Below are 15,241 nucleotides of genomic sequence, written 5' to 3' on the forward strand. Positions count from 1 at the left end.
GGGGGACTTTTAATCAAGAGTTTTCATTTTGCCTTCATATGTTGATGCAAACCCTGAGGAAATGAGACAAAAATGATCCCTGCAACCATTTTTTTTGCAGTAAAATCGAGCTCAGTTGAGCATCCATGTGAGATTTTGAGTTCCCATACTTAGTTAATTGGCCTCATGAGGAACCGCCACTATCTTGGCTTTGAGGTGTTAAAATGATCCTTTTGTCTCACTGCACCGATTTTCATTAGCCTAAAACAATCAATCACCTTGAGATAGCAATAATATCTCAGCGATAACCTAATTCTCATAAATGAGCCTGTGCGATATCACAAATTAGGTTACAGTGATCAAAATGAATCTCACTGAGCAAAGACCCAAAAGTCCCGAACGGTTAGTCCTGCTTCATTTGTCGTTTAGCCCCCAAATTTCTCTTTTGTCTCATTATTTTAGATGCTGTGCATGATGTTAATGTGTGCAGAATCGCCCTTATGGAGTGTGTAAAGCTTTACAATTTGACTGCGTGTCGGTGCGGGTGGTGTTTTAGCACTTATCTTTGTGTGAAACAATACATTTGGGGATAGTCATGAGTACCTGTTCATGAATATCACAGTCATGACACCTTTTTTCCCCCTAAAGTATTCCCTCCATGTTTAATTTATGCCGCAGCTCTCGGTGTCACTTCTCAAGGCAATTACAATCCACGAACGGCTTTTATTATGCAACGTCTCGCTATAAACAGCAGTGATGTTCTTCAGACTCGGGTTGCCTCTCATGTTGTGTACGTGTGTGTATGTGAATCCTGCATCTTTCTTGGGGCTGTACTTCAACAACATGCGTGTTTTTTTTTTTTTTTAAATAAAATACTCATGCAAAAGTGGTTATGCAATGGGATGAGTAAGTATGACCAAGGGCTCACACACATGCGTACTAAAGCTATCAAAACTGCACCAGATTCATGTGTGCATGTGTGTACCAAGTGTTTTGCGTTCTTTGTGTGTGTGTGTGTGTGTGTGCAAAGAACTAGACGGCGCGAGTGGCATCATGTCAGTCGCGAAAGTACATTTGAGCGAACGTACTGAGCGGAATCACGATCCGATTCCTTCCTTTCACAGCTGAGTTGGGCTGAGCTGCGAGCGACAGCTGCATGAGAATTTGCCCCGCAAATGGCGACACTTGCCGGTGTGACGGTCCGAGCGCTCCCCCGTGCTGAGAAGTCTTTTTGTGATTAATGCGCACGCGTTACTAACAGGGGAACTCTTGGTACGTTGCAGACACTTACAGGGAAATCCCCCGGTCTCATAGTTCTCCTTCTTCTCCACAGAGGTAGCTAACATACGTTATATCCTAACCATAACCTTAAAACAAAAGTTGATTTAAAAAAAAAAAAAAAAGATATACACATATATGTATGTTCGCGGTGTTCGTATTTGGGAGAAGTCCATAGCGAACATGAACACTCGGCAACAAGTTGTCGAATGGCACATGTTCAAGCACGGATGGGGATGTTTCAGACTGGCCAGAAGTTTACAAAATACATGCGCGTTAATCACAAAGAGACTTTTCAGCACCGGGAGCGCTCAGACCGTCACACCGGCAAGTGTCGCCATTTGTGGGGCAAATTCACATGCAGCTGTAGAAATACTGTGGAGGGCAACTCCCCTTAAGAGTAAAACCTCAAAACAATCAACACGCTGCCCGAACTTGACGACTGGCAATGCACAAAGTGATGCTGAATCTTAAGTCCAAAATTTTCCTCCCCCCTGAAAATGACTCTCCTTATTGACTCCTTGCAGATGTACACAGACGTGTTCCTCTCTTCTCATTCTTCTTCTTTTAGCGGCCCTTCTTTTTGAATAAATCAAGTTGAAGTAAAACACAAATGCAGACTGTAATCCTGAGTTACGGTCTGGCGAGGTACGCTGAGGTTCCGCATCATCTGCCGTTTTATCTGATGTCAAGGGGTGACGTGGTTTCCACTTGGGTGCAACTTAGTGCTGTAGTTTCATTTCAGGGTTGTTCTAAGCCATCTTGGCGTTTTCCGTATGGCCATCAAACAAAGACGATGACAGGAAGCACAGCAGCCTAAACGCTAAAGAAGAGTTCAGTTGATCAAGTCCATGCTAAAGTACGAGACATCATTTCAGTGGCGAACACAGAACAGACAAGCCTTCAAAGGTTACGCTGTAATAACATACTCGGCGAAGTAATAGCGAATATTCCTACAGATACATATGGATTTAGTTCTGAGTCAGTTATAGGAAAAAAAGATCCACTGAAGCAAAAGCCGTGTTCCCCGATGGGCTTGTTGGATGCTGGTGTCTGCCAGAGGGCATGCAATCTGAAGAGGCTGCGAATCCCCAATCCCTTGCGGCCCACCCCGCCATTGATTTATGTCATTGTCTTTTCAACCCCTTCAAAGGTCACCTTGTGTGCGTCTGCTCTGCATCGCTGTGCCTCCGCCACTTGTGGAGCAATATAAATTCGGTTCTCAATCAACTCGGCTTCATTCTGCCCTATTCTCTCATTCGCGCACATTTGCTTCATGATTAGCTCCAAGTGTTTGGACTCATTTGTACTGTTTACGCAATAGAATTGTGAGTTTGCGATTGTCAGGCCAGGGTTGAGCGGGTCGAATAAAAATTGTCATTGGAAACTGTCACTCAGTGACGAACTGTGTGCGCGCTAATGGACCGGCACTAGGCAGCCGCTACTGAATGAATGCTAAACTTGACCAAACATGTTACAAAAGTTGTAGCAAAGCCCGATAAAGTTGTCAATCAGCACAAGTTTACAATTTGCTATTTTTTTCACAGTCAGTTTTTAATCCCGGTCTCGCTCATGTTCCCCCTGCAGAGTCTCTCGAGCCAACTTATCAACAGCTGCAAAAGATGAAGCTGGACAAGAGTCCCTTTGTGGTGGTGTCTGTGATCGGCCAGGAGCTGCTGACAGCTGGCCACCACACAGCTTCTGTCGTAGTTCTAGAAGCGGCTTTGAAGATCGGCACGTGCAGCCTCAAGCTGCGAGGCTCGGTCTTCTCGGCCCTCAGCAGCGCCCACTGGTCTCTGGGCAACACGGAGAAGAGCACCGGCTACATGCAGCAGGACTTGGAGGTGGCCAAGACCTTAGGTAAGAGGCCTTGGAACTACAGCAATTGACAGACAAAATCACCAGCATGTCCTTAATGATTTGGGTGTTTTGTTTAGCTGTCATACAGTTGACAGTTATTGAAAACTGACACATAAAAAGAGAGGCAATAATTTTCAGGGGCGCTGCCATTTTCGCGATTCACATAACCTACGAGGGCGTATGTGACGTGTTACGTGCCGTTCCAAACGCTCGATTACATGGGACACTATTTAAGCCCAGCGCTGATTTCTCGGATTTATCCATCTAACCCAAGATGGAGGAATACTTCCATACGCAGCCGTGAGCGGCTCGTTCACTCGGTTCATCGGGAAGACGGAGGAATACTTCCATACAGATTTGAACCTGTGGCTGTAAATAATGTTGAATATTCGGATGTTTCTTCGGGTGGAATGACGGTGGAATCTGACGAGCTCGCTCCGCGCTCCCTGGCCGAGCGAGCTCCTGACATTATTTACACCCACAGGTTCAAATCTGTATGGAAGTATTCCTCCGTAGGGCACGCGCTGGGCATAATGGTGTCGCATGTAATCGAGCGTTTAGAACACCACGTAACACGTCACATACGCCCACGTAGGTCATGTGACTCGCGAAAATTCGTAATTGTTCTTCTCAAAACAGTATTAAATGAGAGAGGATTTGACAGGGTACGTATTACGTGACCTATTGGATACATAAAGCAAACCATTGGATTTCCCCTTTAACATTAACATGTAATGCAAAACGCCATAGATGGGCTAATGGAAATAATAGTTGGTGTTATGGTAAATGTAGACGTCCAACAGTAACACACAAAGCAAGGCATGCAGTAGTACTTCCAGGCATATAGTCTCTCCACTCTGTGGGAACAACTGTCATGACTGAAGTGCACTTGGTGACCTTCGTTGGCCCTTTTTCTTGCTTTCAATGACGCTGCTTGTCTTCCAGCAGACTTCAGCATGTCGTTGCACAACGTGGAACTACACCGACTTAAATTCAGACTGCTCCCTCGACTGTAAAAATCTGGAAAAATAGATGCCGTGCAATAAATGCAATATAGCGGGGGTGTGGACGATGGACCGTAACACTAATTTGAACGTACGTCACATTTACGGGTCTGCCAGGAGCCCATCTTACGTTAAATTCACCAAATGTAACAGCCTTGTTTTACATGCGCGGACAAATCTTTGTTGAGAAAATGTTTTCGGCCAAAAAAAAAAAAAAAAAAAAGACTAACCTTGCATGCCTTAGCAAAGCCTTTGCAAATGTGGAAGTGGGATTCTCAGGTAGCTCACGGGCACTTGCACTTTTCTCGCTACGTGTCAGCGAAGCCCCTCCGTTAAGATGAAATAAGTGGTTTCCATCTCAAACCGGGGAGAGGTGAGTTTAACACTACTAGATGTCAGGGAAACCATTCTACGGTGGAGAGAGAATGTGCAACATCCCCCCCCCCAAGGCTCACATTACGGTTCAACACCGCTGGCTAGAAATGTTCGGAAACAGTGTTGCCGTTGCAATCGCCCGCTGCCCTGAGGATAATGAATCCCATTCGTCTCCAGGTGACCAAACAGGGGAATGCCGTGCTCATGGGAATTTAGGCTCGGCATTCTTCTCCAAGGGAAACTATCGTGAGGCTTTGACCAACCATCGGAACCAGCTGGTTCTCGCCATGAAGCTGAAAGACAGAGAGGTAAGAAGCGCACGCGTGGTGGCAAATGGAAAAAAAGCAAGCTACCTTTACAAGATAATAATGAGAGGTGGCGGCGGCATTTGTTTTCTCAGAGTATCTTATCAGCTGTTTGTGTGAGATTGTGCCTTCACCTCTTGCAGCTTTTGAGAAGCGACCCGAAGGACACAGCAACCCTGCTGCTCTTTGTCTGTTTTGAAAGAGGTATTGAGTCAGAATGGAGGTCACATTGAAGGTGGGCTGCATACCAAGAGCAGGGTCATTAGATGACCTTTTCGTCCTGCAAAACATTCACGCAGATACTGTATGTCTAGAATTCATGAACAAGTCGAGAAAGGTATATTTAAGGCAAAAGTTCCGGCAAATTCTGTTTATCGGGCATCGAGAGAAAACAAAAACTGTCCTGTGACGTCCTCCGTCGCGTCCCGTTGGCCTTTGTGGTCATTGTTGGGGGCTGACGGCTGCTCGTATTCCTACACAATTGCCATCAGCCGAGGAGAAGAATGGCCTCCATTTCCCCTTCATTCCTTATCCTTCCGACCAGGCTGCGGAGTTTGCTTGTTTGTCCTTGCTGATATCACGAGGCGTTTAAAAAACAGTCCAGTCAAAGTCTGGACAAAGCAGCAGGACAAAATGTTTCAAAAATGAGATCAGAGTCCTTCAGTCTGTCGCAGAAAATTTCTCATTTGTTTGTATACAGTTTTGCGGGCATGTTGCTATTTCGCAATCTGCAACGCAGATATTGAGCAAAAGGGCTGATAGTTGCCTCATGCAATGTTCCGATTGGGCAAGCACGAGCCCTCCCGCTCGTCCCGGCGCGTCCAACCCCCCCAAGAAAAAGCCGCCTAATCACAGTCATATGTGTGTCACACCAGCTGGAGCCTGGCGCGTAGCTCATTACGGCTGGCTCGCTTGTTTTTCTTTCTGGTGTGGACTTTTTATCTGGCCTTTTTCAGGCTGAGGTCACTTCCTAGAGGCCGGAGGTGGGGATGTTGTTTCTGACTGGATTTCCTAGGACATGTCTACCTTCCAGTGGAGGGAGGGGGGAAGACAAGAAAAGTGTCTGAGACTAGTAGCACAGATAAATGTGCATATGTGATAGTGTAATATATAATGTAAGCTTGATGGGAAGTCTGGACTTGGGAACCTAAGCAAAGTTTTCATTTTGCTGTCTACTTCCTCAACCCGGTGAGGTCAGTTCAAATCAAGAAGCGGTACCTTACCTGGTGTACGTCTGTATAAAAATCCAAAACATTCACATGCATGGGATTTCTTTTCAACTGCTGAAAAAACAGAAGAAAACGACTTCAAATGGGGACAAGAACAGAACCACGTAATGAGAAAAGCAAGCCTTATGCGGCCACCAATTGTGTCACTGATAGATCGGCACAAATGTCATCGAGAAATAGAAAAGGACACGTGTCCAAGCTGGAAAGAGCAAACGGGATGAGAAATAAAGCAGAGGCGTGCAAAGGCTGAGCGTGAGCGCTTTGTCAGCCGTGACTGCGGTGCGGCGGGCCTAACCGGTGAGGTCATGGACTAGCGCAAAGTTACTATTTCTTTAACTTTCAGCCTTTTCGGATGGATCGGCGGCAGCTGTCAACACAACCGCACTCCCAAAGACATCTTTTGTTTCAGTTTTTTTTTTTTTTTAATCAAAGACAAGTCGGCATCATTAACAAAGGTTGAAGCAAAGCTCTTCGATTGTGTTCCTTTGCAAGACTTCGAGTGGTCGCGCCTGTACGCCTGCGGCGTTCTCATCTGAAATAGTAGCTTTGACGAGAGGGAGGTAAACCCCTAATTTTGGGTGTGAGTATTTAGGAGAAACTGAGCTGGGCTGACGGCAGCGCGGCCTCTAATTACTCGTACGTCTCGGGTGATGTTCAAAAGACTCAACAGCTGACTCCCCCAACCCCAAATTGAAATGGGAATCACAATCAGGGAAAAGTACAAGAGACAGAAACTTTCTTTCTTTGTTCACTCTGTCCCTATTTCTTTTTTTCCAGCTCTGCAATTGTTTATCTATGTCTGCTCTCACTACATCTGCTGTGATTAATGGACCCAAACTTTGCTGCTCCCAAACAAAGTGGCACAGAGTGTTTTTATCACTGATGTTTATCTTTTGGCTGGTTTCAGCCTGTGCGGATCCTGTTAAACCTCAGCTGGTATAACACCAGTGCCGAGCCTCTAAATGGGGAGCTAGCAACAAAGCTAAAAGTGGGTGATCCTCCCGTCAGGGTCACTGTTTGTCGGTCCGCGTCGGAGAAGACCATTAAAGAGTCGTTAGGATTTGGAGATGTGCTCTTTCATTCTTTCGGCGGGTTGACACTAATAAAAGATGGCACAAGGGGAAGTGGGCATCACCCTCTCGTTCCTTTATTATCCGATACTTTGCTGATGAAAAAGGAGGACCTAAGGAAGAGACAAGTAGGCAATTTAAGAAAAATTTAGGGTGGGAGCATGATCGGAGGAGTTTGGCACCCTGCGTAATGAAACGCGACAGCATGTCTGTCTGTGTTTCTGCCGGTTTGTACGTATGTAAGAAATCACCATAAAGCAACTATGAATATGAATACGAAGCTGAGGATACACGGTAGTCTGAGAGACTCCAAAGTCTACACGATCCAGTATTCCCAGGCCAATGTGTATTATTAATGAGGCACCACCTGCTCGCCCCAGTGGTTCGGAACACCTGGACAGCCGCTCGCATAGTCATGAATCATGAGGGATGGACAGCTCGTGTCAACCAAAGGGCCGTGAACACTACTGGGAAACAAGGATTGGCGGGTTTACCTGCTCTGGAGTCAATAAAAATGGAATGCCCACCTGTTTTCATGCACTTTTGCTTGTGGAAATTACATCACATGATTTGTTATTTTCTTCTTTCCAAACAATTTAAACGTTTGTGAAAGAAGACAATGAAATTGGTGGCTCGTCAGTCCTCTGGAGTTCTTCCGTGCGTAGACTACGTTTCCTCATTGCCGAGTTATCACACAAGAAAGCGCAAGACACACTGTTAAGGCTGCTTTAACAAGACTGTACTTAAATCCAAATGATACCGCGGAGTGTATAAAATGACCCACTCGCTGTTGGGAAGTTAAGTACGGTAATTCGTCTTATAATATCGCAGCCTGTCCCTTTTTCCTTCACCCACTATAGCAATCGATGGCAATGCTGAGGAACAGATTAGATGACAAATAAAGAGTGACACCGTCACAGCAGACACTTACTTTCTGCTGAGGTGCACAATATCATTACAGATGAGAGCCAACGGACCCATAGGTATTGCTCATGATTGGCCAACAGGGTGGCGGTGCGGTGGAATAGCTGTAGAGGAGGGGCCACCAACGTGGTGCCCGCGGGCGAATGGTAGCCCGCGAGGACCATATAAGGTGCCTGCCTGCGAGGTATCTTCTAAAAATACCCTAAGCCACAAATTGTTACTATTATTTGTGCTTTAAATTCTGAATGTGACTTGCTTACGTGAATTAAAAATTTAAAATACCTGTCATGACATTTACTGCAATAAATTAAAACAAAAATATTTTATATACGTGTAATGAACTGAGTCTGAAATTTGCCGCAAACAGGTCACGTAGCCCTTCATACGATCGGTGCTCACGAAGTAGCCCTCGGCCTCAAAAAGGTTGCTGAGCCCTGCTGTAGAGCATTGGCCTCACAGTTCTTAGGACCGTGGTTCAAATCCCGGCCTCGCCTGTGTGGAGTTTGTGGCTTTTCTTTGGGCACTCCGGTTTCCTCCCACATCCCAAAAACATGCAACATTAATTGGACACTCTAAATTCCCCCTAAAAATGTGATTGTGAGCGCAACTGTCTCCATGTGCCCTGCAATTGGCTGACAACCAGTTCAGGATGTACCCCGCCTCCTGCCTGATCGGCCGGGATAGGTTCCAGTACCCTCACGATCCTTGTGAGGATAAGCGGCTCGGAAAATGGATAGATGACCTACAGGGGTTCGACAGCCTCCTTTACAAATGGACAAAAAACGCACGACAATAAGCAAATCCCAAGTCTTTCCCTTTATGCTGGCAGGTAGATTTGCTGTTGCTTTCATAGATGTCGTCCGACGATAAGGGACGGAGGTCGATTAAACGCATTCCAGCGGAGCGCCGGTTCACATGGTTTTGATGGAAATGCATTGCCCGTCCGTGTCGCCAAGTGAAACAAATGTTTGCAGTGGTCCCGTAAAGCTCCATTTCAGGAAACCTTCCAGATAGCCTGCGAGCGATGCGGGGAGGAGGGTTTAAGTGTCTGCTTTCAAAGTGTGAGATTAATTCATTATCTGATCTCATCGGCCTAATCCTTAGTACTGAGCGATTGAGTCATTTTCACGTAAATTCTCATCCTTAGCCTCAGGGAAGTTATGTCAGTCAGCAACGACTGAAATACATTTGTGACTCCTAATTTGGGACACGCCGGCTAAACCCAGTACTGCCTCAGTCCCTCTGCCCCCCCCACCCCACCCCCACACCCCCTATTGTCCTCAGTCCAGTCCAGTCCTCATCCGGAATGGCCACAGAGCCATTTAAAGCCGCATCCCTCTCTCCAACCCGATCGATAGAAAAGCTGTCACCAAGATGAATGGAGGTTTTAGGAAGTCCATTTTAATGAAGGAAAAGGAGAGGGAGTAAGGGAAAGAGATGTACTCGGATGGAGGAGAGGAGTCCCAGCTGGTTGTTGTGAATAAAAGAAAGGGTGAGGGGAAAAAGAAGGGACAGTAACTAATGTGTGTATACATGTATTGAATGTGTTTGGAATTATGAGCGTGCAGTATAATAGTGTCCCCAGTGACTGATGAAAGATTGTGAGGAGTGTATTGAGTTGGTTTAGCTGCAGCTAGTCCTAATTGTAATATGAAAATGAAATGAAGTACACCCCTAGACAAAAGCGTTTATTATTTATTGCCGCAAGGGGATTTCATCTCATTGCACAGCACCACATGAAATCATCTGCTTCAATGTCTCATATTTAAAAAAACAAAACAAAACCGTATCATTATGGCAAGGGACAGCTGAGCTGAAATGCAAGGCGAGCATTTATGCATATTTGGAATGAACTGATCTAAACTCGCGTTCTTGTTGTTTTTGTCCTTTTTCGGTCTGTTTAAATGGCATTTTCAGGCGATACGCAACACTACGCCGTATGTCATTATGTAGCGAAGGCTGCTCGGTAATTAGTGATTAGAAGATAAGGGGAAAGGTTGTTGGACCAGTCGGAGGCGCAGACAGCAAACGTCGTGCGGGTGCTACCCCGGCTGAACTTTGTTTTCGCTCTCGAGAGCAATTTCTGGCCGTGATTAGTCACCGATACTTTAGAAAAGTCTGTTCATGCTTATGCTCCCTTCTTCCAATTTGCTCAATTACATAAAAAGAAGACCGCTGATGGCTGGGTGTTTCTCTTTTTCCTTTAAACCAGACGGAAGAAGTCCCTTCACTTCCTCGCCTTTTTGTTTTTTTCCTTGAAAATTTGAATCGGAACTGGACCACTCCTCTTCGGATAGCCTTTTCGTTAAGAGACTTGCTCTTCAAGATGTGGCGAAATTCTGAATTTGTGGCTGAGTTTGAAGTCGCGCCATCTTTGTAAACAAGAGAAAGCGCGGCTCTCCCACGGCGAGAGGTCAGCCGAGCTACAAGTGCGTGTTATATTTAGTTTCGACACACACTGGGATGGATGTCAGACACAGCATTTATGCATTCTGAGGAAATGGCCTTTTGCTAGGCTCCTGACACAATGCCAAGGACCGGGATTATAGCTGCTTAGTCTGGCTCAGTCCAAGCCTCCAAACAATACATATACGCTAAGATGTGCTTTTATTCCTCTGCTCATTCTGCCTCTCAACGCTCAGTGTAGCTATTGTCGCGAGTTAAGGCAGCATCAGCATTCTTGTCCCTGTGGCACAATATTGAGCCCTTCTCCAATCTCGCTTGGATGGGAGCCCTCTTACTTTATGAGGAGGTGGAATGTGTCTTTTGTGGAATGAGCTCCGCGAAAGCAATAAAATGGATTAAAACTAGGAGGCCCGAAATGAGTGAAATGAAAGTCCGGTACTCGGTCTTAAGTGAGAGCACACAGCCCTACGGGTTCTGCCTATACTGTGCACTACACCCAATATGGTCTCAAAATAAAGCTCGAGACCGGCTTTTGCGGGACTCACACCAAGGTCCCATCTTAAATGAAGAATAGAACCGTGTGGCGCAGAGATTGTCAAATATTCAGTCGTGAGACCGGAGGCAAAGACGTCTCGGGTATTTTATGGTAGCGCAGTTGGCTCGAGAAAATTTAGTCGCTATTGCTGGTGCTGTCATCAGACTTAATTGCAGCTTGTGGCAAACTTTGATGGAAGGGAGTCGGTTCCCTTGCGGTGCCACATCTCGGTACACAAGCAGAGGCTACGACCCAGATTCACACGCGGGCGCACGCGCGTGCACGCTTGCAGTCATCTTCACTTCTATTGTAAAACGCTGTAACGCGAGTGGTACTGTCGGTTGATTGTGCGATGGAGAAATATCACCTCCTTGAAACAGATCGTTGAAAGAAAACGGTGTGATTTCCGACAAAGTGGGTCTTGCAAGTTGTTCCTTGAAGACTTCTTGGAGTGCGTGTGCCGTGCTGGTATGAGGTCTTTGCGTTCACGTTGCCGATGTAGCCGTCGGCATTTGACCGACGAACCCACTGCAAGGGTGTCGCTGGAAGTGCAATGGGGGGTTACTTTGATTTGATTGTTTCACGCTCATTTCTAGAATATCGTTTTGGCTGCAATAAAACAACAACAGGAGTTTATTGCTTTCAGTGAACAGTCACTTTGAAATAAAACGTTAATTGAACATTTTCCTCTTTTAGATTTCGATGCCAAGATTAAGTTTCACTGTTTAACAGGAAATCGAAACTGAGCCGTTAACGTAATGGGGAGGACATTACCTTGCAAGCAACAGCTTTATAATGTGCCTGTATGTAGTATCAACATTTGCAGGCTGCACGTTTCCTTTTGACCATTTTGGCTGTCGAGGAAGCTGTTGTGCAGTGTGTGTTTTTGTGTGCGCCGCTGCGCAACGAGCGGAGCCGCCGCGAATGTGTGCTCGGGCACGTTTTTGACTTCATCGCCATTCAGAGAGGCTTAGCGTGATTAGCGTAGCGTGATCCTCCGAAGAGTTAATGATGAGAGAAGCAGTCGCTCCGCAGAGCGCCAATCACACGCCACTTTTTGATGGCATATGGAGACTTATCTCGAACCGTGTGTTCTCCATGCCTCTGCCTGCATGCACTGCATTGGTATAAGTGAGGGCGAACATACATGATAGGGTTTCAGTCCTTTTTGAGAGCATGAGATCATTTGTCACAATTGCTCTTGAGCGCCATTGGAGTTGGTGCGCTTGACATTTGAGGTTTTACGGTCAAACAAAGCGGAATCCATAATTATACAGCTTCATTATGCCACTTTTAGACTGACAGATAGCACGAGCACATGGGGGTTCCCTGTCGCATTTGCACGAGTTCTGGCCGACCTGATGCGCGGCGGAGGCCAGCGGCGTTTCTTCTTCCCTGCACTCCGGGGGACAGAGTGACAGCCTTAATGACACTGTCGGGGTTACGACATATCTTCAACTCATTTTCCAGTGTGATTAAAGTTCGCCGTGGGAAGCGTTTCATCAGTGCTGAGCAGACAAAAAGCGACCGTTCCGGTTTCATCTTTGTATTTGCACGCAGTTTGTGTACTACTGCGGCTCCGAACAGATGCACCAAAACGACTTTACGGTTGTTATATGGACTGCGTCACAAGCTCACAATCTCAGAGAAGATGAGTTTTGCTGGTGCCGGTCTCCAGCGTGTACTCCACTTGTTTATTGCCTGCGATACGTTGCCGGCAATGCATTTGCTGGCGAACATTAATCACAAGTCAGATTCTATGTGGAGGTTGTAGTAAAACTGTGTTCTTAAGGGTGCGGTACCTGATTTACAAAGAAACAAATTGTGTTCAAGTTTGAGAGTGTGAATCAAGGATATTAATGCAACCACTATGGAGGCAAAAAAGTGTTAATGCTTTTGTGATGTCGGAGCTCTTCCAAGCTCAAGTTAACCTATTGTGTTTCTCTGGGCCTTGATTTGTATACGCCATACAAAGTTGGAGTAATAGCATTGTAATACTGCTGATCTGCTTTATGAACCATCTCGTGCTAAATCTACAAAGCAGTGCGCCCATTGCCTTTGCTGCTGCTCGAGTGACATTTTGGAGACCGGCTTCATCAATTCGAGGCGGCAGATGGAGAATGAGTTGTATAATGATTGTTGATGTTGGCGCCGTTGTTTCTCCCTCTGCTTTCCTTTCTCACTTGGACTCCCTTTCATTGGTGCCGCCAAATGTGATGGGTTAAGCATATACTGTAGTACGGCAATCCAGCCTGCATCCTGCCTTCTAATGGAAGCACAAACATAGCCGTTTATTGCTTCGTTCCTCCGATGTGACGATGCCAATGAAACACACGAGACAGCAATTTTTTTTCTCCTGCATTCCCTCTCTTGATTGATATAAGAGGAATTCTTCAGTTGTTGCTTCTATGTCAGCTGGCTCTCTTCAGCTCTCAAAGTTTCCCTTAGCCTCTTTACAGTGAAGTGGGCCAATGAGCGCCGACTGTTCTTCCTAAAATAAATCCCAGCGATTACATTCCATAACCTGGAGACAACCGGCATCCCCCCCCCCCCCAAAAGAAAATTCAGCCCTTCAAACTCTAACATCATCCCCGCGTGAGTGTTTGGTAAACATTTGCCCCATATCCTCAATGAAACACTTCCTGTATCTTCCTCGACGAGGACATGCTGCCTTCTCTTCTTCCTGAAGACTTCAGCTAAAGTAGCGGAGAGAAATGTGCGTTCCGGTATTGTGGGCGCAGGTTAAAGCAGAAAGCAACTCCGATCGCACGAGAATCTCAGGTTGCTCCGACGATATATGCCAACATAGGTTCCGGTTGAGGGGCTGCAACTATCACTCTTTGTCTGTGTCTTCTATTATGCCAAGGGCAAGAGATACAATCAGGGGCCCCGCCAGCAACTATTTACCCTCCCTGTCAATCAGAGTCTGGCGATGTGCGCTCAGAGCCCGAGGCAACGCTGGCAGGTGGCCCCGTATGGCCCAGAAAACACGTCTTAAAAGCGAGCCATTATTTCCGTTTTATCTGCACCAAACCCTTCCCTACAACTTGACTCGCACTCCATCTCCCACGGGTGATCATTTTCATTCTTTTTTTTCCCCCCGCCCGGTTATCTGCCAACCATATTACCGGCAAATGCAAAACATCCGCGCGGCGCCGCTCCGTGCGCCTGGCCCGGAGACGCGCCGTCATTTGTCTCTATGTGGAAGCGTACACGCACGCCATTTTTAAAATGGCGACGTAGTCCATCTTATACTCCAAAAGGATTTAAAAAAAAAAAAACACCTCTTATGTGGGACACATAAATGAATGTCACGGAGATTTTTTTTCCCGTCATACTACGTTGAGGTCACTTCACGGTCTTAGAGCTGTGTGACAGAAGGAGCTGGTGAAAGGCAGCTTTCAGAGGCGCTATATATGTGCATTTATGAATAACGTGTTTACTTATGTGAAGCTAAAACCCAGTCGCGGGATTCTCTGCAGTGTTTATCAGTCAAAGCAGTGCCCTCTCCTCGGTGATAGAAGCGAAGGCCCCAATAGTGCTGAAATATTCAAGTTATTCTGCTATGAATTGGAGGTGACTATCCAGCAGTCCAAGGAGCAAAGAGGTGTGAAGGAGCTTTAGTGGTGCCCCCCTCGCCCTTAAGTCCCACCGGCACATGCCGGTGTGATGCGGGTTGCCCACGTCACAGTCACCGCCCTCGACGCCAGCGCCAAGCTTGTAATTACATTTAGGGAGTAAAAGCGCAGAGGGGAGAAGGGATTTGTGCACCGCGGCTTGCAGTCCACGAAGTTCCTTTTGCTACATGGCATGTAATTGCGGATTTCTTCGAGCGGCACGATATCGAGTGCGGTGACCAAAGTTGGAATGGCGAATGTTTCCGTTGGCTCTTTAACTTATAGGTGAGCGATGAACACTCGCTTCTGGATGGAAAGTCTTCCGCTTCCCAATAATTTTTATCCAGGCGATTGGTGTCCATTATTGGTGTCACGACCAGAACACCGGGTTGGATCAAAATGCACGACTCGGGAGGCGTAGAGGCAGTTCGGGAAAAGTGTTTATTCATTCCAGGTTGGGGATCAGGCAGGACGTCAGATGTAGAAGGCAGGTCAGCGGACAGGCAGGGATCTGTGCACGGGAGATCAGGAATAGGATTACGAGAGGGCGGGAACGGGGCATTAAGCAACGATCTGGCAAAGGCCAGACTGTATGTGTGGTTCTATCTAACTGGGAGATGATTACTGGAGATGAGGCGCAAGTGTGCACCTCCGCTGAT

General features: G+C 46.5%; 1 protein-coding gene and 1 long non-coding RNA gene across 6 annotated transcripts in view; one reads left to right on the forward strand and one right to left on the reverse strand.

Annotated features, from left to right (window-relative positions):
* LOC133499229 (tetratricopeptide repeat protein 28-like) overlaps nucleotides 1-15,241 on the forward strand; it is a 207,264-nt gene that overhangs the window by 133,867 nt on the left and 58,156 nt on the right. For all 5 annotated transcript variants that reach the window (XM_061816985.1, XM_061816986.1, XM_061816987.1 and 2 more), the window contains 2 exons: nucleotides 2,845-3,117; nucleotides 4,674-4,804. In XM_061816985.1, the coding sequence (XP_061672969.1) occupies nucleotides 2,845-3,117; nucleotides 4,674-4,804 (404 nt within the window). The remainder of the gene's footprint in view (nucleotides 1-2,844; nucleotides 3,118-4,673; nucleotides 4,805-15,241) is intronic.
* Nucleotides 3,161-5,698, reverse strand: LOC133499230 (uncharacterized). The gene is made up of 3 exons (XR_009794593.1): nucleotides 4,936-5,698; nucleotides 4,352-4,789; nucleotides 3,161-4,137 (listed from the first exon to the last, which is right to left on the reverse strand). It is a non-coding gene; the product is annotated as an uncharacterized LOC133499230 (long non-coding RNA).

Source organism: Syngnathoides biaculeatus, chromosome 4 (genome assembly GCF_019802595.1).
Source record: "Syngnathoides biaculeatus isolate LvHL_M chromosome 4, ASM1980259v1, whole genome shotgun sequence".
In the NCBI taxonomy this organism is placed as follows: domain Eukaryota; kingdom Metazoa; phylum Chordata; class Actinopteri; order Syngnathiformes; family Syngnathidae; genus Syngnathoides; species Syngnathoides biaculeatus.